Source organism: Cryptomeria japonica, chromosome 4, assembly GCF_030272615.1.
Source record: "Cryptomeria japonica chromosome 4, Sugi_1.0, whole genome shotgun sequence".
NCBI lineage: Eukaryota > Viridiplantae > Streptophyta > Pinopsida > Cupressales > Cupressaceae > Cryptomeria > Cryptomeria japonica.
The window spans coordinates 624,826,834-624,853,589 of NC_081408.1; the positions used below are offsets into that span (position 1 = coordinate 624,826,834).

The 26,756-nt window shown below is 39.3% G+C and overlaps 1 protein-coding gene across 6 annotated transcripts in view; it reads left to right on the forward strand.

Moving 5' to 3' along the window:
• Positions 1–26,756, forward strand: part of LOC131079056 (uncharacterized) — a 261,018-nt gene that overhangs the window by 18,811 nt on the left and 215,451 nt on the right. For all 6 annotated transcript variants that reach the window (XR_009113903.2, XR_009113902.2, XM_058016941.2 and 3 more), the window contains one exon: positions 15,362–15,577. Coding sequence is in view for 4 of the 6 variants with exons in the window: in XM_058016941.2 (XP_057872924.2) it covers positions 15,362–15,577 (216 nt within the window). In the remaining 2 variants the exon portion in view is untranslated. The remainder of the gene's footprint in view (positions 1–15,361; positions 15,578–26,756) is intronic.

Genomic DNA, 26,756 nt, shown 5'->3' on the forward strand with positions numbered 1-26,756 from the left:
TAGCTAGCTGTGTGATCAAGGATATAACTTGGTTTTCAATTCAAATTGTTGTGTCATTAGTAAAAATGGAAAGCATGTTGTTGATGCAAGTAGAGTTGCTAACAATTTGTATATTCTTGATGTTACTAATGGTGAGCAGTGTTGTTTGAGTCAGTTGGATGAAACCCGGTTATAGCATAGAAGATTTGTGCACATTAACTTTGACAATCTGATTCAAATCAGCAAGAAGGAAGCATGTAAGAGACATGCCACAACTTGCAAAGCCTTCAGATATTGTCTGCAAAGATTGTCAGATGGGTAAACAAACTAGAACTAGTTTCAAGTCCAAGGAATTATCTTGTACTAGACCTCTAGATCTCATACACATAGATTTGTGTGGTCCTACAAGGACTGCAAGTTTGCAAGGTGAGAAATACTTCATGCTTTTGATTGATGACTATTCACACATGACATGGGTGACCTTTTTAAAAGAAAAATCAAAAGCTTTTTAGAAGTTTAAAGCTTTCAAAGCTCTAGTTTAAAATGAAATAGACTTGAAAATAAAATGTTTATGTTTTGATAATGGAGGTGAATTTATTTCTAATGAGTTTATTAGTTTTTGTGAGAAAAGTGGTGTTAAAATAGTGTTTTCAGCAGCTAGAACACCTCAACAAAATGGTGTTGTTGAGAGGAGAAATAGATTAGTCCAAGAAATGGCTCAAAGTATGATAAATGAGTCAAAGGTTAGAGACACTTTTTGGAGAGAAGCAGTTCATACTGCTATCTACATTTAGAACAGAGGAATGGGAGAGCAAAGCACAATAAAACACCATATGAACTATGGAAAGGTAAGCCTGCTACTGTAAAGTACTTCAGAGTTTTTGGTAGTCCTTGACTCCTTGCTATATCAAAAGAGAAGAAGACAAGATAGGTAAATTGATGCTAGGGTAGACGAAGGTATCTTCTTGGGGTATTCCTCTAAAAGTAAGGCTTATAAATGTTTCAATAAAAGATTACATAAGATTGTCAAAAGTGTTAATGTAAAAATTCATGAGATTACTAACACTGTAACAAGCATGAAAATGGTGATAACAGTGCTCAAAAAGATGAATTGGAAGGTACTGTTCAACCTTCTTCCTCTCTTACACAAGCTGGGACAGCAAGCGGTAATGCAAAGAATACTTCAAAAAATGTTCAACCGGAGGTAACAAACACTTCTTCAAGTATTCAGCTTGGGAAAGTTTATACTCTTTCTGAAAATGAATTTGAAATTGATCATGGTAAGATTACTTCTAAAACTCCTTCCAAGTTTGTGCAAAGGAATCATTTGGTTGATCAGATCTTACTAGAGAATAGAACTAGAGCAACTAGAAGAAATATAAATTATTTTGAAGATGAGGATATTTCTTTGCTGTCCATGTTTGAACCTAAGTGTTTTGAAGAAGCAGCTGTAGATAAATTTTAATAGCAGCCATGAAAAAAGAGCTTGGCCAAATACAAAAAAGTGAAACACGGGAGCTTGTGCCTAGACCCAATGATAAAAATGTAATAGGCACAAAATGGGTTTTTAGGAACAAATTGAATGAAGAAGGTCAAGTAGTAAGGAATAAAGGAAGTCTTTATTTGCAAAAGGTATGCATAGGTGGAAGGCATGGATTTTGATGAGACCTTTGCTGTTGTTGCACGTCTAGAGGCAATTAAAATGTTTTTAGCTTACACTTCTTTTAAAGGTTTCAAAATTTTTCAAATGGATGTCAAATCTGCTTTTCTTAATGGAAATCTGAATGAAGAGGTGTATGTAGAACAACCTGATGGATTTGTTTTGTCAAGAAAATAATGACTATGTATGCAAGTTGAAAAAGGCACTTTATGGTCTTAAACAAACCCCACGTGCTTGGTATACATGTTAGATAAAAATCTACAAAAACAAGGCTTTAGAAGAGGAGTGGCAAAAGAAGGTAAACATATTTTGGTTGTAGTGGTTTATGTGGATGATCTGATTTTTGGAAGCGATTGTGTAGATATGTGCAAAGTTTTTGCTGCTAACATGAAGAAGGAATTCAAAATGTCTATGCTGGGTGACCTATCCTTCTTTCTGGGACCACAAATTCTACAATCTGAAAAAAGGTATCTTTCTTTCTCAAACCAAGTACATTAGAGAGATGTTGAAGAGATTCAGAATGGAAGACTACAATATTGTAAGTACACGTATGGTAACGGGATGTAAACTTAGTAAAGATGATGAGTTTTCTAATGTAAATCAGACTTATTATAGGTCTATGGTAGGAAGTTTGTTACATGTTACAGCTACTAGACCTGGCATTATGCAGGTAGTTGGTTATGTCACTAGGTTCCAGGCTACACCAAAAGACACTCATGTTGAAGTTGTAAAGAGGATCTTCAAATATCTTAAGGATACAATGGATTTTGGCTTATGGTATCCTAGAGGTAAAGACTTCACACTCACAACTTTTACTGATGCAGATTGGGGAGGTTCAGTTGATGACATAAAGAGCACAAGTGGTGGTGCTTTCTTTCTTGGAAGCTGTTTTGTTTCTTGGTTACGTTAAAAAAAGCCTTCTATTTCTTTATCCACAATAGAAGCATAATATATTGTAGTTGTCTCTTGTTGCACTCAAGTACTTTGGATGAAGCAAACTTTGAAAGATATAAAGTTTGGGTATGATCATCCCATTTCCATTTTTTGTGATAATACGGGTGCTATCATTATTTCAAAAAAATCCAGTTTTGCACTCTAGAACTAACAATATTCCTATTAAATATCATTTTTTGAGGGAGCAAGTTACTAATCAGCAAGTTAAGTTGGAATACGTGTCTTTGTAATTTTCCCCTTAATTCTTTTTCAATTATTTTCAGATTGCAAACAATAAAAACACCCGTTAGGGTTAGAAATAAAATCTCAAATCTTGCGAAAAATAACCCTAACACCTTTTGATCACTGAGAGCCCAATCTGGGAGGGTGAGAGCATGCAGTGCATAGGGGATCGTTAGATGCAAACTGAAAACTGCTTACAATATTTGGGTGGCAAGCCAACCCCTTCCACTTTCCAGTGGGATATGGAGAATATTGAAGATCACTTGGTGGTAAAGCAACCAAGGAAAATACAAGAAACTGAAGAACAATCACTCTACCGCTTATGTAGCGGGAGGACTAGAAATGAAATTTACTATCAACTCCACCTCTTATTCAGGGAGAGGACAACATTACAATCAACTTAACCGCTTATGCAACGGGACGACAGTATTACAATATTCAAAATAGGCGGCTAAGCCAGCCTCTTCCACTTATGTAGTGGGACTACAAGCAATGATCCAAAAGACAATTGTTAGTACTACTAACTAGCTTTAAAATGCACATTATGGATTATCAATTCATGAAATATCACTATCCCAAAGATAGGCGGCATAGCTAGCCTCTTCCACTTATGTAGTGGGACTAAGAAATAACAAAACTTTGCGGTTAGTACTACTAACTAGCATTACAAATCATATAGAATGAAGAATCAGGTGCTGATAACAAGTCCAACAGCTGCAACAACAATAGATATTCACTCCCCAACCAACTTAGACTACTCACACCAAAAAGCTCTTCTAACACACAACTATGAAATTCTGAAAATCAATAACACACAAAAAACACACAAACCAGCAAGCTACGGACACCCCAAAATGCTCATAACTTCTCCAAATCAACTCCGAATCGCACAAAAACAAAAGCAAATGAGAGATATAGCATTGACAACTCAAATAGAATCTCAAACCTGCACCACAAACACCACAAACAAATTGCACACAACCCGAGGCAGCTAAGGAAAGGGGACGACCCTGTTGGGAAGTTCAACTTGCTACATAAAATCCAAATCAGCTTTTCAAGATCTGCAAAATGGTGAACTTTATCGCCCAAGGTGTAGGAAGAGATGGAGCCGATACCCAGAACCACACGTCAAGCACATATGGAGCCATGAGCAAAAAACACCTTCAGCGCACACGAACCAGCAACAAAGAAAACATTGAACACACTGAAAACTAAAAACACACTCTCAAAACTTCTCCAACAAACACAATGTTGTCCTCATTTTTGTTTCCAAAAATGAAGGACCACTACATAAAATTTTGTGAAAAAATGAAAATTTTTACTCTATGGCACACTTCCCAAGGCAGAATTTCGATTAATCCTTGGACTGGCTTAATCCTCAATCCATTCTCGAACTGCGTTTTGAATTTCGTCAAATTCTGGGTTCGTTTGCTATGTCTTTCCTTCAATTTCGGGTTTTAAAATCCCAACTGCAGGTGGAGAATTTTCTTCAAATTGCAAGTTTTAATGATATTCATTGTTTTGGTTGTTGTAGGGGAATTTTTAGCTTATTACATGTGCACTTTTATTAAAAGATGTTACTTGCAATTTGCTTTAAATTTCCCTTCCTTTTTTTGTTATTTTTAATTGTTTTTTGGTCATGTTTAGTTAAAATAGGGATTTTTTCGCTTAATTACAAGTAAACTTGCAGTTTGGTCTAAAAACCCCTACTTTAATGGTTTTTACATGTAATAGGGATTTTAAATCCCCATTACATATGTGCAAGTATTTCTAACTTGTTGTAGGGATTTTATTTCCCTTTTACAAGTAAATAAAACTTGTATTCCTTTCCAAAAAACCCGATTTTGCCTTGCAAGTGCATTTTTGACAATTTTAAACTTGTCATTTGTCTAAAAAATCCCGATTTTGGCTTGCCAAGTGAAAAAGTAAATTTTAAACTTGCTATTTGTCTTAAAAATCCCGATTTTGGCTTGTAAGTGGAAAAAGTGTAATTAAAACTTGTCATTCTCTCCCAAAAACGCGATTTGCATTCCCTTATGCAAAATCGAACTTGTCTTTTTTTCCAAGAAACCCGAAATGCAAGGAAAAACGGTTTTTGACCATTTCAAGGCAATTTTTGTGGAGAAATTGTTGGAAGAGGAAGGCGTTTTGGCTTGCATCCTATTCTCATGCATTCTTGGACACCTTTCATACCAAATGGAGGTTACATTGACTGGTTTTTCGCCCTAGATCAACAATCACGTTTTTATTTAATACCACATTTTGGTTGATTAAATCCCAAACAAGCTGCAATCTCCTAAAACGTTTTGCCCTCTCTTACCTATGCGTGGAGTTTGAGAAGAGTTTTAAGCTATTTAATGATGCCATTGAAGATGCAAATGGTGGCCACGTTTTTCTCCACGTGATTCCTTTGGCCACGTTTTGCAAACACTTGTCACTATTTCTTCTACTCCTCCTTAGGCGTTTCGTTCCAATCCTCTTGGGTGTGCTCTCTCATTGGCATTTCGGTTCTCCAAGTTTGGAATTGCTGCTTCATTTATCAATTTGGGGCATTTTTGCAAAAATGTGTTGAGGGTTTGGCATTGCGGATTGCTTCTATTTATTGGTTTTCCTTCCTCTTTCCAAGAATTGGTTGCATTTCTTGAAGAGGCATTTTCAGTTTGAAGAAAGGTATGTTCTCTTTCCTTTCTTTCCTTCATTTTGTTATTTTCTTGCTCTCTTGGTTTTATTTCTTAGTTGCATTTTTGGAATGTGTTGTTCTTCCCCCAAAAATCGGTTTTTGTGAGAGAATTCTTCCCTTGGTATGCAATTTTTGAATTGCATTGTTCTTCCCTAAATTTTCCCTCTTTACTTGTATTCGGGATTTTTAATCCCGATTACAAGTTCGCTGGAAATTCTTGTTCTTCCCTACGATTAAGGAATTTAATCATTTTTGGTTGAAATTCCAAGTTGAAAAGTGTGAAATACCCCTCCCTTGCAAATTCGGGTTTTGAAAACCGGATTACATGTTGATGAATTCTTCCCATTTTCATGAAAATGACTTGCTTGGATTTTCCCATTTCTATCCATTCATGTTCTCCATATCCGTACTTACCATTTCCGTCATTTCCCGCAAGTCAAAATCTCATTTTTCGTTCATTTCTCCATTTTTGAATTTACAAGTGTACTTGTATTCGGGTTTTAAAACCCTGATTGCATGTATGTCCTTTCCAACTTGTATACTTGCGAAAATTCTCCCAAGATCCAAAATTGGTCAAAGTCAAGATTTTCCCATTTCTACATATTTCCCCTCTTCCTCTCACAAAATCGTAAAGTTCAAGAATCAAAGTTTTACCCATTTGGAGAAGGAAGAATGATATTTGCAGCTGACTACGATGTTGCCTTAACCCTTTTTAAGTCTTCATCACAGTATCCCAGGTTCACAATCAATGTCAGATTTGTCGGCATCTCCAACTCCAAAGAAGATGAAATACAAATATGACAAATATCAGAATGAGGTTGCACGTTCCCAAGTTTCTTCTCCTTTGGATCGCATCAGAGACACGGAGATAGGGCACGTTGATATGGCAGAATTCGTCAACAGGGTAGAAGATCCATAGGATAATAACTTGCAGTGGCTGTTGGATAGCCATATCCATCATGCATCTTCCTTCCTAGTGGCTACCCTAGAACTTGAGTGAGTTCTTGCATGTGCCTATCATTTTGACAAAGAGTCAAGAGTCATAAAAAATGATGATGGCGAAGCTATAATCCGTCTTGATGCAGATATGATCGAGAAGGTCTTCAGAATACCTCCTGCACCTGTTTATATGGAAATCACCAAAGAAAGTGCAGCGGAATATTACGTGAAGGGGGAAAAAGATTGCAAGCGACACATCAATAGGTGGATCCAAGAGCCACGAGCCTCCTTCTCAAGGTGGGCGAAGTTGTACCGCTGCGATTTCAAATGGGAGATAGGAGACACCATCACTCTTCTCAGCAGGATGATGGGTCTTGAGCATTCCAATGTCTTTGAGCCATGGATGTATCAATTCATTATGTTCATACGACAGTCACATCACATTTCATGGGGGGAAGTCATCAGTGATGCCTTGTGCAAACAACTTGCAGCAGTCCCTACCACCATGACCTTCTTCATGAATTTTTATTTGGTATATTTAGCAGCATCACGTAGACACTTTCCAGGTCTTTCTACCAAGGGTGATCGCTCACTTATACCGGTTTGGGAATATTATGACCAGTTGCCGTTGAGACCCAGCAGACTGCATTTCAGAAGGGTCCAAGATGCATTCTTTGGATATTTCATGTGTCAATTTGACAGAAATCTCAGGAACAAGAGAGTATCAGATGAGGCATGGGACAAAGTATCTGAGTATGGGTGTTTGTTTTTGCAATTTTTCCGACCTTCACTTATATAAGGATCGGATGCTATGATGGTCAGCCATACATGCTTCCCATATACCCAACTGATAAGATCATTCTTATGGAGTTGGGAAGACAGATCATGGCTGTTCACACTTTTTAGTCTGCTAAGGACAAGGTTGGAATGGGGATCTCTACCACAAACCCATTGAAAATTGGCTGATACTCCCTTGTCACATCTGTGAAGGCTAAGGCCATGGAGATTGAATTGCAGGAAATCAAGCTTAAAAGGTTTAAACCTAGAGCTGAATTTGGTTATAGGGGTATGAAGGAGAAGATCAAGAAATCCTTTGTGCATGTTCATCGCATTGAAGACATCTGTGTAGATCTCCGCACAGAAGCCGAAGTCCTCAAGATGGATTACTGCAGGCTCACTGTTGAGCAAATTGTCGATTTGAACTTGGTGGATATCCCACAAGGGATGATTGTTGACGGGCATATACTTGATCCTGAATACACTTCACGGAGGGTTGAGGAAGCTCCAGTTCCTTTGATCCAATGGTCACACAAGGAGTGCATATCCATCCTTGATAGATTTCAGCCTATCTTGGCCAACACCAACTCATGGCTGAAAAGTAATGCTGTTAGACTTATAAAAATCAAGGTTGGTAAAGAAGATGATTCTACGGGGCCTCTTGGACGGAAGTTTGAGATTTAGATTGACGACAAGGAGGGTGCTTCATCTTCAGGCAAAAGGATCAAGTTACGAGTCAGTCGTGCAGTAATGCTTCCTCCTGAGGAGACGACTGTTCGTGGGAAGGAAAAATCACGATTCCATGTTCAGGTGATTGATCTGGATAATCCAGAAGAGGGGCAACAATCTGATGATGCTCCCAAATCTCCAGTTTCAGACTCGCCTCATGAGATCATTCCACCAGTTTCCATTGAGATGCCTCTTTCTTCTCCTGATTTGCTTGTGGATGAGTCTCCTCAGAATGCTATTCCCATTTCAGCATACGAGCCATCTCCTGATCATCAACAAGAGAGTGTGTCGAAAGTTCCTAAGAATATTCCTGTTTGCATCTAGTTATCAGAAATTGATACTTCCACTTCTGGTTTTGAAGAATTCATGAGGCAATCTTCATGCCCATTGGTAACTGAGCAAACCGTGGTCGCTGTCCAAACAGATATTCCTCCCAGGATGACCACGGTGATTCAAACAGAAATTGCTTCTCCTTTGCCTACGACTGTGACTGGAGGGGAGTTGATGACTTTGCCTCCATGGCTTAGTTCTTTTACCCCGAAAAGGAAGAAGTAAGAAATCTCACCTGATGCCTTAGATTACGAGCAACTCAAACAGTCCAGATCCAAAGTTGCTAAAAAGGCCAAGACTATCTCTAGGGTAACTGTTGATAGCAACAAGATGAAGGTAGCTGAAATTGTGGAACTTATTGCAGATAAGCCAATTGAAGAAATGTCAGTTGCTGATTATAAAGTTACAAGGATAGAGTTGGGCAAACAAATGCATGAGGTCATTAAACATGATGCTCAGTTTTTTGTTGCTTCACTGGTGCAAAGGTGTGATGATCTTCTAGCAAAGAAAGACAAGCTAGAAGAGGAAAACCGACAACTTATGGCAGCTGTTCATAAAATTACAAAACCTGCTGTTGAAGGGAGTAACTCCATAGGTTCTTCCAGTTCCCAAGAATCAATTCGTGGAGTGGAAAGGGCTGCTCAGAAAGTACAAGCACTAGATTCCTGGGTTGATCAACTTCATGATCAATGTGTACATGTAATGAAAGACATTTTTCAAATAATGTCTAAGTTGGAAACTGTTGAGGAGAAACTAGATCAAACTTCTAATACTTTCAAAAAGAATCTGGAAAGTGTTGAAGAAAGTTTGACAATTTGGCGTACCATGCCCCAACAACAACTGAGTGTTCTACAGGAGCACGCCATCATCTCTTCCAGGGTCATGTACTTGGAATTTGAAGAACTCCTGGAAAACAAGACCCTTGTTCTTAAATCCCTCATTGAGGAGATCGGTAATGCAAAGAGATTTCGAGGCGAAGTTTATCAAGATATTGTTTCACATTGTGAAAGGGCCTCTTGCAACATAGTAAGTCAGGATGGAGAGTTGATTCCAAAAGAACAAGTTCTTGCTGATTTACAGATGAGGATTCATAATGAATGGAGGAGCGAACAATTCTCGGCAGCTTCGATTCAAGCATTGATGAAACACCAAGCCTTTCTGCATGAAATCCAGTCTACCCTGGATAAAAACAATTCTGCGCTCCTTCGGTGTCACAACACTATTGTGAAGACCATGGTTGTTGCCAAGAACACCCATGAACCAAATCCCGAGGAACTACAAGCGAGCATCCGGAAATTTCAAGGATTTGTGTCTTCACAAAATGCAACTTAAGTGTTTTTCAACACTTTGTTGAATTTTCCCTCTTTTGTAATCTTTAGTTGTAATTTAGTTTTGACAAGTTACATGTAAAAGTATTTTTTGTAAAAAGCAAGTTACACATTACTTGCACTTTTGTAATTACATGTAAGGCAACTACAAGTTGTGTCCGATTAGGATTGTAGTTGGAATAAGTCTTAGTTAGTTGGAGTAACTCTTAGTTAGTTAATGAAGTCTCAGTTAGTTATTGAATGAGTCTTGGTGGTTGAGAGAATCTCTCAAGTCAGTTAGGATCCTCCCACCTTTTTCTCAAGGCTCCTCTTCTATAAATACTTGAGGAGGCCATTGTAATTATCATCTTTTGGAAAGCAAGCAAAAATTCTGCCAAATTTACAGCAAGAAGGCTTTGAGCTTATGTATGTGAATTTAAGGTTTTGAAGAATAATAAAGAAGGATTACTCAAGTTTTGAGTCTTTGAGCTACATGTTTGAGTTTGAATCTTTTTATTTCTTCTATGCAAAGTGTTTCTAAAGGAGCTTAGTCCAATCTGATTTGAAGTCTTTGAGCTGCAAGTAGAGAAGATTAATTAAAATAGTTTCATCAGCGTTTACTCCTTATACTTTTCTTTTCACCATGCAATATCTATTGAATATATGGTACTATTTTTAAGATTGTCTTCCTAGTTCTTCATTCATAGCAATTTTCCTCATATTATGGAAGAGTGCCTTGTACTAGTTCATCATTATCGACAGGGATACTTGTCGTGAGAAGGCTTATGTCCCCTATCGTCTTGTTGTGAGGATGTGGTTGTTGCCATGTATAAAATCACGAATGTGATGTAGGAATCCTCAATTTGCTAACAATATTGTACGATTTCTGTACAAGTATTTTCTTTTCTCTAGCATAAACGTGGGATCATGATGTGTTTTCTTGGGTTGATGGTAAATGATCTTTCTTTTGGGATGTTGAGACCTTTGATTATATCCCATGATTGATCTTTAGAGTGATAATTCTCTCATAGTTTGGCAGGATTATGCTCTGATACCACTGTAATGTCCCCTTATAACTTATGAAATAGGGACAACTAACTTGCAATTCAATTACAAGAGATTTCTTTCTATTAAACCTTTGCCAATACAAGTGAATCAGCTTAATTTTTGCGAGAATTATAATGACAATTGACTTGTATAATGATGATGGTTTCTTCGTTCAATGAGTCTGATGCATAAGGATTCATTTCTCTTGTATCGATTTTAGACTATTCAATATTAAGAGATTACATTGATAACCAGATATCGATCCAATATAGACTCAAAATATATGAATGATATCTCTGAAATATACTGGTCTTTATCTGATTTAAGAGTAATGCTTCTCCTAATAGTGCTGTATAAATATGCAAATGGCTCCCTTTGATCAACCCGATTGCTTATTTGACATGTGTCTTGTGTAATTACGATATACTACTTATTGGTCGATCAATATTAACTGGTATTGCTTTATCACTATGCAAAGATGAACTTGTTTGGGTCTGGTAAGACATTCCGACTTGTACGAATGGGCCTGATATGCCCGATTATAATGGCGATTCTATATGATACCATTTCTGAGTTACAACACTCGTATTTGTGTGTCCAAGCCAAAGAGGCTGCTGCTCAACTGGAGTGCTCCATAAATGGATATGAAGTAGAAATAAAATCTGTTCGATATTGATATTCCTTCTCATAAAAAAAAACCAATCTGTATTTGAATCTTCATATATATATGCTTTTACATTTAAAAGACATACCCTTTGATTACTGAAGGGACACATCTTATATTAACCCATGGCGATTAAAAATGCCTAACTAATATTCGTATCAACCATTTATGTAATCTTTCATGGGTTGTGGCCTTAACTAATCCATGTCTTCTCATGACAAATCGTCTCTTTGAAACAAGACCGTACCTCTTGGATAATCGATCTTTGACAATTAGTATCTTAATGGCAATTATCCTTAAGCAAATCAACTCATATAATGAATCGGCTGTATAACAGATTGATGACAAATTGACTTATACATATTTGCTTGTTTATTATGTCTTTGTGATATTAATTTGAATTGGCTGTATGCTTGGTTGCATATTTTCTTGTATATTATTGCCACCTTCTGAAAAGTTCTTCATCGGCTATCTTTGTTAGCCACCTTCTGATTATGGATTATCAAAACTGTATGTTGATTTGCTGCTCATATCACGATATGTTGATTTGCTGCTCATATGAAAGTCATTATGCCATCACATTTCTCCTTATATGTAATTGCCCACTTATCCGATTATGGCTTGTTGGAGCTTCATACTGTGTGTAAGAGTTTTACATAGACTATGATATATCAAAGTCTTCGATAATCTTTTCATTGTCATCTTTCTCATTATATAAGTATCTCTAAGTTGGTTTTCTAATTTCACCATTTCTTTTTAATGGGCAAACATAACAAACCATACTTATTTGGCTGGCAGGCATGTAATTCGCTGCATAATATTAACTACTTTAGTCAGTCTTCTTCACATAGAAACCACTGACCATATTATCTTGATTGAGCCACACATTATCAACTACTAGGCATCCAACTAATCATAGGAGATATATGTTGATATATATAAATATATATATATATGATCAGTCTTGTTTTCTTTAATCATATCTCATTCTTTATATTGGCTTTGAATGTTATTATTATTTATAAAGATAATACAAGGAGCTTTCTCAATATCAACGATACTTGATGGAATTCTGTTTGGGGACATCACACAAATTGGGACTTGAGGTCCAAAAGGGGAAGGAGAAGCCAAAATGAAATGCTAAATAGGGATGGATCAAGCATGTTGGGCATGGAAGGTCAGTAATGCTAAAATAGGGCCTAGATAAGCAAGAATTTGCATAGGGATGCAATTTACAATGCTACAAAAAAAATAGATTTCTCATGTAATTCATCAATCAACTCATCAATCTTGTGAATAGGGTGCCTATTCTTATATTTTTTAGCTGAGATCCCTAAATGCACATTCTCATGGTCCCATACCTCTTCTTAAGTAGGAATGGAAGGTGTGGGAAGGCGTCTAGGTCCAGATTGAGGAGGTGGAACATCCTTAGGTTTGCTCAAGTTGGAAATCATTTCATGTTTATATTTCTTGTAAGATAAGTTGAAAATATCTTGACGAGGTTGTAATGGTTGAGGTGTTTATGGCGAAAAGAAGTCAAGGGAAATGTGAACCTTGTCTTGAGACTCCTTGTAGGGCCTTTGGGGTCATTCATCTTCCTTGTCTTGAATGTGTTGATCTTGTCCTTACACTGGTGAGTCCTTGCATGTATCTGCTTCTGGAACTTGAACACTTTGAATCCTCTGCGCGATTGAGTCTTGATTTTACCTTTTCACCCTTGTATCAAACACATGAGTCTTGGATTGATGAGGGCTAATCCTTGGTGGAGCTGGACTCATGAGTGCAAATCCTTAGAGGAGCTGGAATTGAGGTCGCCAAAACAAAGTTCAGCTGGAATTGAGGTTGCCAAAATTGAGTTCAGCTGGAATTGAGGTCGCCAAAACAAAGTTCAGCTGGAATTGAGGTTGCCAAAATTGAGTTCAGCTGGAATTGAGGTCGCCAAAACTGAGTTCAGTTGGAATTGAGGTCACCAAAACAAAGTTCAGCTGGAATTGAGGTCACCAAAATTGAGTTCAGCTAGAATTGATGTTGCCAAAATGAAATTCCTATAGACAAAACATTGGTGGAGTTGCTAGTTTGAACCATTTTGGAAATGTCATAGGGTCATGCGAGTGGTTTTGCAGAATCATAATCAAGGCACTCATTTTTTTTTGGCATCAGTCTAGTCTTGTTTTTAGTATGATGGGCTAGAATCTTTTCGAGAATCGGCATTATTGACAAGGTTTTGCCCAAGAAAATTAATACTTTCCCCGATTCACCTGAGAATTTCATTGTAGCTTTGGAGCCAAGCAAGATCAGATCTGGGATTGAAGGCCTAGCAAGGTTTTGCAGCCAATTTTTTGAAAACAAACCTCTAGGCAATTAGATCTGAAAATGTCTACTTGATAAAAAAAAATTGTTGCTTGATTTGCTTATTTATATCTTGTGGTTTATGATTGGAAAAAATACAGCAGTTATGGATGGCAAACATCTCAAGGTCAGAGATCCTTTTGTACTGTTTGGAATATTTTTTTGTGGCCACTAGTTGGAAAGCTCTTCAAGACTAATTACTAATGATGCAATATTCGTTCTACTCAGATCCTTTTATGAGGAGAAATATGTGTTAAATGTCGAGGCATTTTTTTGAGAAAACCAAATTAGCAAAATGACTCTAATACCAAAGTGGATATGATAAGGTACTGCCTAGTAAGTGGTTGTAGTTCCAGTCTGATAATGTGCATCAACATTGAAGCAAATCCACAAATCTAAGCATTGTTGAATCAAACAGATTGAGTGGAAGGTAGGATCCATTGAGATCTAGCGCCTTAATAAGTGGAGTCCGAAGGGTGTTGGATATTGTTAAGGTAAAAGATGGAAACCCTTGAGATGGCTAGATATAAATGAAATGATTGATTGTACTTTGATACAAAATAATATTGACAATTATAACAATAATGAGACAAGCGTAGACTCCAGTAGCTATACATGCTGTACTCTCATTCATATAATTTACATATAAATGTTATACAGGATATATTAAGAAGCACTAAGAGGAAGGTAACTCTAAGAGAATATAGATATACATAGAGATGTGTACAATATTAAGAAATGTACAAGTAAATAAGTAGCCCAGATCGTTTGAAACCTACGATCAAGATAGCATGAATTGGCTTATTGAGTGGACTTTGGTACTTGAATTTGCAGACCTCTCCTACTTTGATGTCATGTTATAAAACCAAGCAAGTTCGTTCGTATCTGCTATATAATAGAAAGTGAGAATGAGATTGCCTTTTAATACTAATGCCTCAGTGACTAAGTAATACACTTAATGTATAGACTCATACCTCACTTATGTTCCATATTTACTGTTTGATGCACACTATAATGTTTCAGATTTGTTCCTAAAGTATTGGATTATATGACACAGCACATTGTAGACCAGTGCAAGGGTAACTCGCTGCATCCTAAATGTTTTCCCACATTGGGTGGAGAAAATCTTGTAATCATTTGCATTGTTTCATGCAGTGTATCTTATAGACCTTTATGTCCCACAAAAGGAATTTGAATCAAAGACTGGACTGGTTATAAAATCTGATTGGAAACAGAAAAGGAAAGTGGATGACATCATGGGAACACAAATATTTCAATATTCCAAGTGTTGTAACTATTGTCAACACATACATTCATGTAGTTAACAAAGTAAATGGTTATTCTATATCTAAATGATAAGGACTTAGCCAATTCAAAGCATTGAATATATCCATGGATAGTTAACAAAATACCTAATCATTTAATGTTGCAGATAATGAAACTTTACATTGTCAGCTTTAACTCAGAAGAGAGTTAAAAGTGCCAACAATGCTAAAGATATAATGGCTTGCCTGTATTTGTGAATTTTAGTAGGTATAGTTCTCAATTGATGGAATGGAGCTTCTAGTTAATTACTTCGTGATTGTTCAAATGGCTTACTATGGTCTAGTTAAGTTCTTTTCTTCTTATATTTGACTTGAGAGTTTTTTTTTGTGATTCCATGCTTGGTGAGGAGCATTATAATTCTAATTCTATTTTTTTAAAAATTGTTATGGTATATGTAGGATGCTGACGTGGGAAGATGGCTATTGCAATTTTGCAAAGCCTTCACTGATCTCAACTCCTGCCTTAGGGATGCCTGACTTATTTCTTAATGGATTAAATTTTGGAGGAAATTCTCTTGACGATGCAACTCCTAGTCAAGATGAGAATTCCCTGGAAGATAAGATTGGTCTTGCTGTTGCCAAGATGTCATACCAGGTCTTTTCACTTGGAGACGGGTATGTATTCTACGCTTGTATTCTTTTGATGATGAATTTGTCGTGAGTTACTTTGACATGGTGGTTTATTTTCCAATTCAACTACCATTCACTTGAAACATTATACAATACAGTAGATAATAATTCTTTGCATAATGTTTGTGGCAAGAGAAGCAATTGATGTTCCATCAATTGTTGGTTTAATCATTTAATACTATCCTTTTTGATATTGAGCCTATAATTGTAAATTTCATGCCAAGCTAGAAGCATGAGTTTGGGGTGCAAGTCTTGTTGGTGTTTTAATGTCACTTTCATGAAAATATAAAACAAAATAGTCGATAAGGAAATCCTCTCTTCAAATTCACAGGGGAAGCTCCCTGATTTAATCTACTCCTAAATATTAAACAATAAACAAATCTGCTACGATAAAATTTGTTCTTCTGGGTTGTATGAAAATGATATAACTAAATAAAACTTGACCTATTTGGTTTTTTTTTTTTTTTTACTTGGAGATTAGAGCAAAAGGCTGTAAAATTGCCTATCTCACCAACATGTTTTTTTTTGTTTCTGCAATACCAAACTATAAAAATATTCAACAGTAAAGTTTGTGTTGATTAAATAGGGGATTATTGACATCACATCAAGAAAGGAATTGGTTCAAACATAGCACAATATAATGATGAAGTTTACATAAATACTTTGAAACATGCAAAGCTGCTCCAAAAGGTTGAAAGTAGATGCTACACAACATTAGCACGAGACTTCTCAATTACTTATTCTTCTTCTTGCATGATTACAATGACATGCCTTTGATTCGAGTGAAGATTCCAGCTGCATATATTAATTTCATTCTCCTCCTCCTCTTGGGCACACAACTTTCAACTTACTTTCTAAAATCTTAAGTTAGAATCCTTGACGAATAGTAATACAATCTGCTCTTAGTACTTATTTATAAATCTTCAAGAGGCTAGTTTAAAGAATAACATAATATTAAAATAATATTATTTAATTCTTCCTTAAAAAAAACCTTATCCCTATCCAAATTAAAAAAAAAAAATTCTAAACCAAAACTAATTCTAAAAAGAATTAATTAATTACAATATGCCAAAAACAAATGCTAAAAAGAATTATTAGTTACAACATGCTAAAAACTAATTATAAAAAGAATTAATTAGTTACAATATGCCAAAATAGGTACTAAACTTATGCTCAAAATAGCATGTAGATTTTTTTTTGAATTTATCACCTTTAATGACTAATTTAGTCATTCTTATCTTCATCCTATTCTTAAGTATTCGGCAATGTTGAGAAGGTATTTCATTTTTCCTGTAGTAAAATGAACTTCAATTTTAAATTCCTTTATCTCTATCGTAGATGGCCTCTGACTGGATTTTTCCCTTTGTTGTTGAAGCTGCATGAGATCTCTATTTCTTATGACCAGCACTTGATAATTTCGTAATTTGAGCATGAAAGGTCCAACTATGATAGCTATATTTATTAACTTCTCCATGTGACTAATGTTACAACAAGATCTTCCCAACTGCATTACTGGAAAAAGTCAAAAAACTTAAAGGCTTTGAGGTTTTTTGAAGTTGCTTGTTTGGATGCGTAGAACTTCTTTATGAGCAGTTTATTGTGTGATTGATGATTTTTTATTAATGGTGGAGAAAAGAATGGTTATTGCTGGGCATATCTATGCAAATGTTATTGGTATTTCAGTTCCAGGTATGAGGTGATGATTTAGCAGAGATTGGTATGAGACCCCTCTTCTTTTGGGCGATTCCATGACTGTATGCTGGACGTGAGGCTAAACTTTGGAGACTCCAACATGTAGGTGATCGATTGGATTTTTCCTTGACTGAAAATTAGCAATTTAGCATAATCTGCTGGGTGACTTCCATTCAACCAGGCATTTAGTTCTGAAGACCCTAGCAGCAGATATAAGGATCGTTGGATGCTAGATTGGGTGTCAACATTGAAGAAGAATGTGCTTTTCAGATCTGTACTTGCATGAAATGTACTGATTGTTTTAAGTGGAGCTGCTATTGGGGTTGAAGTTTCATTCTTCTGAAGTTTATAACAGGTCAGAAAATATATTGCAAATGTTTAAACGAACTGATCTTTGTATCAAACTGTAACAATCATTATTGTATTTCAGTCAATGATCATTCAAGGGTTTTTTTCTGCCACTTGTTTCTTGTATCTTGGGTTTGTATAATCATATTATATAAATAAGTGCTTCAGATTTGAAAGAAGGAAGCCACTATCATTGTTTATTAAGATACCTTTCCAAATGCAATATACAGTACACAAACCTGCAAACAAATGTTATTACACTTGCAAATCCGAACTCTCTATGAAATAATGCAAGCAAACTGTTTGACAAAATACCTTCGTAGCTGAGTTGGTAAAGACGTAAAAAAAAATTGGGTAGCAAACAGGGCTGAAAACTACTGACTAGCAGGTGCTAGCCGAGCATTAGACATGGCCATTTGGATGATAGACTGTATGATTTCCTTAAGTATGGGTAAAGTATATAACTGGACGAGATTTTGGTAATAGAGAATCAGCGAATTCCTTTCATAGAAACACAAATCAATCCTACATGGCGCAATACACCATTGCTCTATTCTAAGATGCCATTCATACTCAGGTTTCTGTTGACAAATGGGGCAAGTTTTAGTTGGTATCACATCTTGATCCCTCTTGGCCAATGAATTTTTATTGGAATACCCTAAATATGTAGTCACCTATGGGAGAGGTAGTGGTACAATCGGCTAGGAAGAAAAGAAAATAGAGGGATGTGTCCTGTGATGGGGGAAACAATACAAAAGACAACTATGAACCTATCGAATTATTGTTGTCCGCATTGGCCACTATGCCAATAGATGAGGTGTCATTGGCTGCTGATGCACATTCCATGTGGGAGGTTGAGATAGAGGAGGCCATCTTGTTGCCATTCTCATTGCCAGTTACCTTGCCATCATCATTTCCAGTTACATTGCCAACATTGCTAGGCACACTACCACCAACCACACTGCTAGTGGAATCCATTCTACCTATTGAGGTCATTTTGCTAGTAGAGCCCATATTACTAGTTGAGGGCACTTTTCTTGGGGACACTACGTTTCTTGGAGACACTACTTTGGCTTGGGAAGTGAAGCAAATTGATTAGTTGCAGAAACAACTTGGGATTCTAGTGGAGGCTCTAGCTTTTCCCTCATATCCAAGGCTCATGGCTGATGGATTGATTAGCTGGAGACAAAATTGGTCACAATTGTTGATAGTGCTCAGCTTGGTCCTACACAAGTAACTCCGCCTAATGTGGAGGACGTATAGGAGGTTGCACCACAACCACCTTCAGGGGTCCAGGAGTTGCCCATGGTCGATCCATCTATTGAGGATAAAGAGGAATTGAGTGGGAGTGAGTTAGAAGGCATAATTATCGAGATTGTTAAGCCAGATAAGGACAAAATCGGTACAATTTAGAGGTATCTATAAGATTTAAAGTCCATGGTTCTGGTAATGCAGGAGGTTGGGGATATCTCCAAGCAACTAGATATAGGATATTTTCTATTGGTGATGAGTGAAGCCCAATGCATCATGGCATTTATGTAGATGGAATGTGAAGGGGAGTTTGCTAGATGCTTCACTTCTTGGGTATTGCTAGGGGTAGAGACTTTAGAGATGATGGTAGCATGGCACCTTGTTAGGTCGACAGTGGGGGTAAGACATGGGTCGAGTAATTAGCTCTATTTGGCATGGAGACCTTGAGAGATCTATTCCTTAGGCAAAAACGCTAGATAGTATCTACTGATAAGATTGCATAGTCCATGGATGAGGCCCTCTAGATGGTGCAGACGATATGTGTCGAGATGGATAATCGTATCCAAAATTTCTAGGAACAATTGACCCAACATGCACAAATCATTGAAGTAGAATGAGATAGACTAACAACTATGGAAGTGAAATATTGAGAAGAGCAAATGTCAATTGGTTGAGGCTGCACAGCTGGTGAAGACAACATAGGAGTGAGATTTGGTAGTATCTCAACATTTGAAGTTGCACACAGAGGAGGTTCACTGAATTCGGCAACTCCTATCCCCTATCTCCACTCCTACATTGTTTATACATTCAAGGATGTCTTTGTTGAGACATGGACCAGCTAGGACTCGAACCTAGGACCTTCCATACTCGGCTGGAGTGCTCTACCACTGAGCTACTGGCCCCTCTTGGACCAGTCCATTGTCGGTCCGGGTGTGGCTTATTTCCAACACCAACACCCCCCTTAAGCCACACCTCTCGTGTGCTTGGGGCTCCTAGCCTGGACCTGGCTCTGATACCATGTTGATTTTCCCAGGTTTTATTGGATGTATTTTAATGTATATATCTAATTCAATCTGATACTTGCATTCTTGGAATTCTATGTATTCTCAAATTGAATAACATTATACTATATATATTCCTTTGGAGAGGCATGTCCTTGAATGGACATGTCTCTCCTTTAATTATAATAATTTAATCAATATTATAATGTTTCATCAATCAATTATTAATTTAGAATAATATAATAGATTAATATTGAATATTAAATTTTATATGATTAATAATAACATAATAATATATTATTACTAATCAACATATATTATATGTATTCTAAATGATCATTCGACTCAAGCTACAAACATTAACACTCCCTCTTAGCTAGGGAGGATGATCAGACAAAATGTGTAGTGATCTCCCATGTCAACACTTATGGCCCTCACCATAGATACACAAAACATAATTAACACTCCCTCTTAGCTAGGGAAGATAAAATCAATGCAAATGCATTAAGTCTAGATTAATGCATTGGAGTGTGATGTTCCCTACTTGGAAGCTGTCATGTTTTCAACATTTATCATACATTACTTAATGCATTATCAAGTTATTATGCCTTTTACAATTAATTGTACATTTTTATAATTCATATCGTTCTATATTATGATCTAACCTTGTTTCTACCAAGCCTTAAGGGAGGAAGGGTGATTATGTTGCCAGGGCGCTGAGAAACCAAACTACAATAGGCTCCTTCAAGGTTTACGGATGGAGACCCTTACCCCATCTTGGGATTATACCTTCAAGGTTTACAAAATTTGATCCTTACCCCATCTTGGGACGACCTAATTGGTTGGAATTAGACTGCCTCTCCTTGAGCACAAATATAGTCCATCCCCCATAGGCATTAGCAGGAATGAAGAGATTAGACTAGAAATATATGAATTACGATATCTACTGCTGATACTTCTAATGAAATAATCAGATTTCTTAAGGAAAATATATTATTTGCTTTATGTTCTTAATCCTTGATCTGATAATTACATCTATCTATAAATAAAAAAAGAAAACAGTAATTTTATATTGTAACAATAAAGGTAGGCTCAACGTACCAGGCTGCACTTTCAGAATGCTTTATTGAGCAACCAATATATATTCCTTCTGGAAATTAATCCTTTTCTCTTTCCATGTGTCCTGGAATGATAGTGGATTCCATCTTATATGCTCCTGAAGGGTTTGGACATATCAAGGGGGTATGTCTTATGTAGAACGTACCTTTTAATAATAATCTGATTTGTTATCCCCCTCGTGCCTTTTCATAATGGAATGACTCCCTTGTGTTTGCTAATGGTAACGACCAGTTACCTGATTGTGACGGTAGTGAACAATTATAAATATGAACGACAATGACTATTCTTATAATATTTGACGGTAATGACTTAGTCATAAATAATATGATTTAATATTAATAATATATGCAAAAAGTAATATAAAAACATTATTAGCTGATTAAGTATTAATGAAGGGATATTACAGTCTGCTCTTCCCTAATATTGCTTGTCCTCAAGCAATTTAAGGTTTGGGTGATCAAAGATTTCTGCTCGCTCCCATGTTGCATCTTCTTCAAGGAGACATTTCCACTTAATCAAGTATTTTGGGATGACCTTATTTCTCAATTGATTTTCCCTCATGTTGAGGACCCTTTTTGGTTCTAGGATTAGCTCACCCTCATCATCTAGTGGAGGCAATTCTTCACAAGGAGTAATTTGTTGCCCAAGAACCTTCTTTAGTTGTGATACATGAAAGACATTGTGGATTGTACCGCTTTCAGGCAATTCTATCTCGTAGGCTACCTCTCCAATCTTCCTTGTGATCTTGTATGGTCCATAAAATCAGAGCTTGATCTTTTCTGCTCGATAATTCTTGATTGAAGATAGCTTATATGATTGAAGTCTTAGGAAGACCAAATCTCGGATTTCAAATGTTTGTTCGCTGCGATTTCAATTAGCATAGATCTTCTGTTGGAAGTGTTGACGGGAATAATCATTATGTTATGTTGTTATATTATGTTTATGTTGTCGTCGGTAATAATGAGTTACGGCGGTCAGTTAGTTAGCCGACGGGTAGGTAGTTGGAGTCGCGACGGTTGTGTCGCACCCCTTCGGCTGTCATATATTGTACCACCTCCGGGTGTTGGAGGACATGTAATATGTACACAGATACGCTGAACTAAGTCTCACGCGACTATTGCCTCCAACTTGGTGGTCAGCTCCTCCCGAGCCCTCTGTGCATCCACCAAGGCAACCTCACGTCCAACCAAGACATACTCCGAGTTCCTCAAAGCGTACTAGTCATGCCTGGAGGTGGCCACAATCCGCTGGCACAAATGCTAGGAGACACCTCAAATCCTCCATCACACTCCCCAAAGGCTAAAAACTGAACTGAATAACTCCTTGGTGTCAGACCTGCAATGCCTTCCCTCGAACTCTGTTTGTTCCCAACCTCCAAATCTGTCTCCCTCTACGACTTATGGCTTCCCCGCCAATGCTTAGCTGCGGGCTTCTTCCTCACAATACGGACAACCACAACACTTCCCGTGGTCTTCTGTAGCTCAAAATAAACTGGGGGTCTGGGGCCAACGCCCGCCGCGGGGTCGAGGGGCAGCGCCCCTCGCAGGGTCCTGGGGCAGCGCCCCAGGTGCGCTCCTTGTCGCAGTACAGGGTGGGGTCGAGGGGCAGTGCCCCCGCCATCAACACCAATTTACAACCTTCAGAACCCCACGAAAGTCCATGGCGCGTATCATTTCTGTGATATTTTATGATGTCAAAACCCTTCTTCTACACTCCAATATTTTCAGTGTCCAGGCTCCAGATGTCATCGAATCATTTTTCAATCCGTCGTCGTTTTTTTTTTTTTAGTTTATAGGCACTGTAATGTCCCTGATGGCACCCCGGCCATACAACCTCCCTGTACGGTCAACAACAGCACTAGCACCTCCAATCGTGCGGCTGCTTGGTCTACCTGTGGCGGTCGTTTTGCCCTTACGTGGCTGTGTGGATTGTGCGGGCTTGGTCTCTTTTTTTTTCTTTTCCCTTTTGCGGCTGTTGCGCGTTGGTGTGCGTAACCCTTGCTGTGCGTGTTGATCGGGCCGTGCGGTGTGTGGTCGGGCCGTGCGGTGCGTCTTCCTCCTCCTCTATCCCTTGCTGTGCAGCGGTGTTCGGTGTTGTGCGGCGTTTTAACCTTGCGCGGCGGTGTCTTCATGCGGCGCTTTATATTTTTTGTGGCCTTCGGTGGCTCCCACCGCACGGTGGTGCCACCGTCAGTGGTTCCACCACACGGTGGTTCCACCGTCGGTGGTTCCACCGTCGGTGGTTCCACCGCACGGTGGCTCCATCGTCGGTGGTCCCACCGCATGGTGGCTCCACCGCACGGTGGGTCCATTGTACGGTGATGCCACCTTCGGTGGGCCCACCGTACGGTGGCCTTTTTCTCTCTCTCTCTTTTTTTTTTTTTTTTGTGTCCCTTAAGATCGCTGTCGTACGACCGTGCGATTTTTTTTCTCTTTTTTTTTTTTTGGTAAGTTGTCTAAAGAGTCTTCGGCTCGGGTCCCCTGTCTCTGGGATCGCCCTTCATCCTTCTCGGTTTTCCTCGCCCAAAAGTCTCCTGCTTTTGTCCTGTGCCTCTCAAGTCGCTTGCCCGGCCTCTTAGGTCCCCTTCCATCCTCTTGGGTCCCCCTTCGGGCTCTCGGGTGTTCGTCCGGCCTCTCGGGTCCCCTGCGCGCTTCGTGTGATAGGGTTTCAATTTAAACCTATTGGTGGCAAGTTTATTTTCCATGGCCATCCGAAGACCTGGAACCACAAATTCTATAGGGACCACGGTCTCCTTCCCGTACATAAGAAGAAGGATAATAGAGATTTTGAAGGCTGCGGCCTTCCACACAGGGTTCCAATCGTTGCCGACACTCTTCGGATTATTTACGTCGCCAGGGTTTGGGGCGTCTCCCTTCCAATATTCTCTGTATTCTGGAGGATATTGATCTGGCTCCTCTCCTTCGACGCTTAATACGTTACAGGAGGGTGAGAACATCTCATAGTCCTCCTGCTGCCAATGGAACAATCCATTTAGTGAATCTGTGTCATCCTCCGAACAGCAACCTCCGATTTTTAATATGCCTTCGGCATCTGGGTCCATCCTCTCTGTCCCTTCGTCTCGTGGGTCATTTTCCCTCTCGGATTCAGATCCCGAGGAAGAGGCAAGTTCCTCGCCCACCAACTGCGTCCGGAGATCAATAGTGAATTTCTTGCCTCCGCTCTCCATCGAGAGTGTATTTCGTTTCCAGTTGTGGTTTGCGTTCGCTGCCACCAACCATCCTCTTCCAAGTATGGCGTCATACCCTTTCTGTTTCAATGGAATGACCACGAAGTCGAGTACAAAAGGTTGTGCACCCACGGTGACTTGCTGTGCCATCAACATGCCGAGGGGTTTAATCCCGTGTTGGTCTGCACCTAGCAGATTAAATGTAGGTGGCCACAGAGTGGGCTTTCCTAGCTTCTTCCATGTGTCCTTCGAAAGGACATTTACTCCGGAACCGCCGTCTTCTATAGTATCTGTTAGGATGGTGCCCAGGATGCCCATCTCCACCACGGCTGGGTGTCGGCCATTGTTGACGGTAAGTACAACTGGATTTGTTGCCGAGCTTCCTAGTATGGGAGCGTCCATGTCTCTCGGTTTGGGTTTATCAACCTTTGTGCCCAACAACACTGTCTCCAATTGCGGTATGGTGTGTAGGAGGTCTTCCAGTTTCACAGGTACCTCCATTTGGAGCATCTGCCGTACAATGTTCCTCTCCGCGTCTGTGCAGTAGGGTCCAGATGAGTCGTGTGTCTCTCCCCGTTGGGCTTTCATGGCCCTTTCTATTTCCTCCCTTGCCTCCGTCATTCTCTGCTTCTCCGTGCAGGGATGGGGGTATCGGGCTTCCTTTGCCTGCCCTCGAGTAAGAGCAAGGATGGCTTCTTTACCCCGTGTGTTGTCTTCGATATCAATCAGATTGGCCCCTACGCTAGACTTCGGACAATCGGTATCTTCATGGTCACCGGGGCCACGCCACCGACATAGCTTTTGAGCGGTGTCATTGTTATTACACTCTCGTGCGTAATGACCCCATTGATTGCAAGCTCTACATTGAATCATCGGGCGTCCCTTCGCATCGTATTGGACCCTGTTTCTAGTGGAATTATTATTATTCCCCCGTCCGCCTCGTCGGTTTCCTCGGTAGCCTCCGGAAGATGCATTATTGTTTGAATCCGATGTGGAGGGCTGCATATGTGCAAAGAGAACTTGCTGGTTACGTGCCTTCAGATTGTATGGGCATTCCTTTGTAGAATGTCCCATGATCTGGCAGATGTCACAGATTGCCTTCTTGGGACAGGCACCCTTTGTGTGGCCGCTCTCCTTACAATTCGTGCACCACAGTTCATCATCCTTGCTTGTGGTCCCCTTCATTGTCTTAAACTCTTTTAACATCCGTTCCATATCCTTCTCAAGGGCTGTGACTTTCTTCTTCGGCTTCTCATCACTGCTACTCTCTTCTTCCGACGTATCATCTTCAGAGGATGACGAAGATCTATTCTTCTTCTTTTTGGCCGTCTTATTTTCACTTTCCAAGTCCATGGCCCGGTTGTATGCATCATCGTAGGATGTCGGAGGCACGATTTTCATCTTTCGTCGTAGCTTAGGGTTCAGACCTTCGACAAACCACCGCTTCTTTAAGCCATCAGCCGGTTGGCTTTCCATCTTTCCGACTAATTCCTTTAGCCGGCGGCCATATGCCCGTATGGTCTCCTTCTTTCCTTGCTTTGTTCCATAGATTTCCGAGACTATCTCATTATCATCTCGGAGAAGCCGAAATTCCTTCTCGAATGCTTTCTTCAATTCATCCCACGTAGTTACCCCGTTTTATCCAAGTCTGAATACCAGTCAATAGCCACTCTTCTCAGTGTGGCGGGGAACTGCTTCATCCATTCATCCTGGTCAGTCACCCTGTTGGCTGTCCAGATGGTTTCGTAGGTACGGCAATGCCGTGCGGGATCATCCTTGCTATCCCCGTTGAATTTGGGCAACTTCTGTTTGGTCGCCATTGATGGAAGTCGTCCACTTGGAGGTGGTTGTGGCCGTGTCTGCCCTCCGGCGCTGCTCCCTCCGATGCCGCTGATGTCTCTTGTGGTGGTGACCAAAGGTACGGTGTTTTGCCTTGTACCTACCGTGCGGTTAGCTTCCCCTTCGCCGTCACCCGTGCCCGGCTCCCTTCGGTGATCCTCCCTTTGTTGCGTGAGAGTGACTACCGTGCGGTTAGCTCCCCCTTCGCCGTCACTCGTGCCCGGCTCCCTTCGGTGATCCTCCCTCTGTGGCGTGAGAGATAAGTTTTTGAACCGATCTCGAGTCTCTTCAACTAGTTCTCTCTGTAACCTAGTTTCCTCCAGAAACTCTTCGAGGCTTCTCGCTCTACCGTAGTCTGGCAACGTGTAGAAATTCCCCTCGGCTTCTGCACCTTCCGTGACACCTCCTTGGTTCCCTTCGGGCAACCCTTCGGTAGGTCGTCCTTCGGCAAGTTGCCTCAGCCTTCGTCAAAGCCTTCTGCGCAGCCTCCCACTCGTCGGTTTCTAATTTCTTATTTCTATCTTTATTCAATAAATTGGGCATTAATTGTGGTACAATTTCATGTTTCACAACACATAAACCAAAACACAACACGTCTTTATTAATTCATTCTTTTGTATACAATCAACATAATTCTTCTGCTTCTAACAGTGTTCTTTATTTCTCTCCCTTCACAATTTAAGGATTATTTGTCCTTCGTCGGTCTTCCCTACGTCCGTCATCCTGG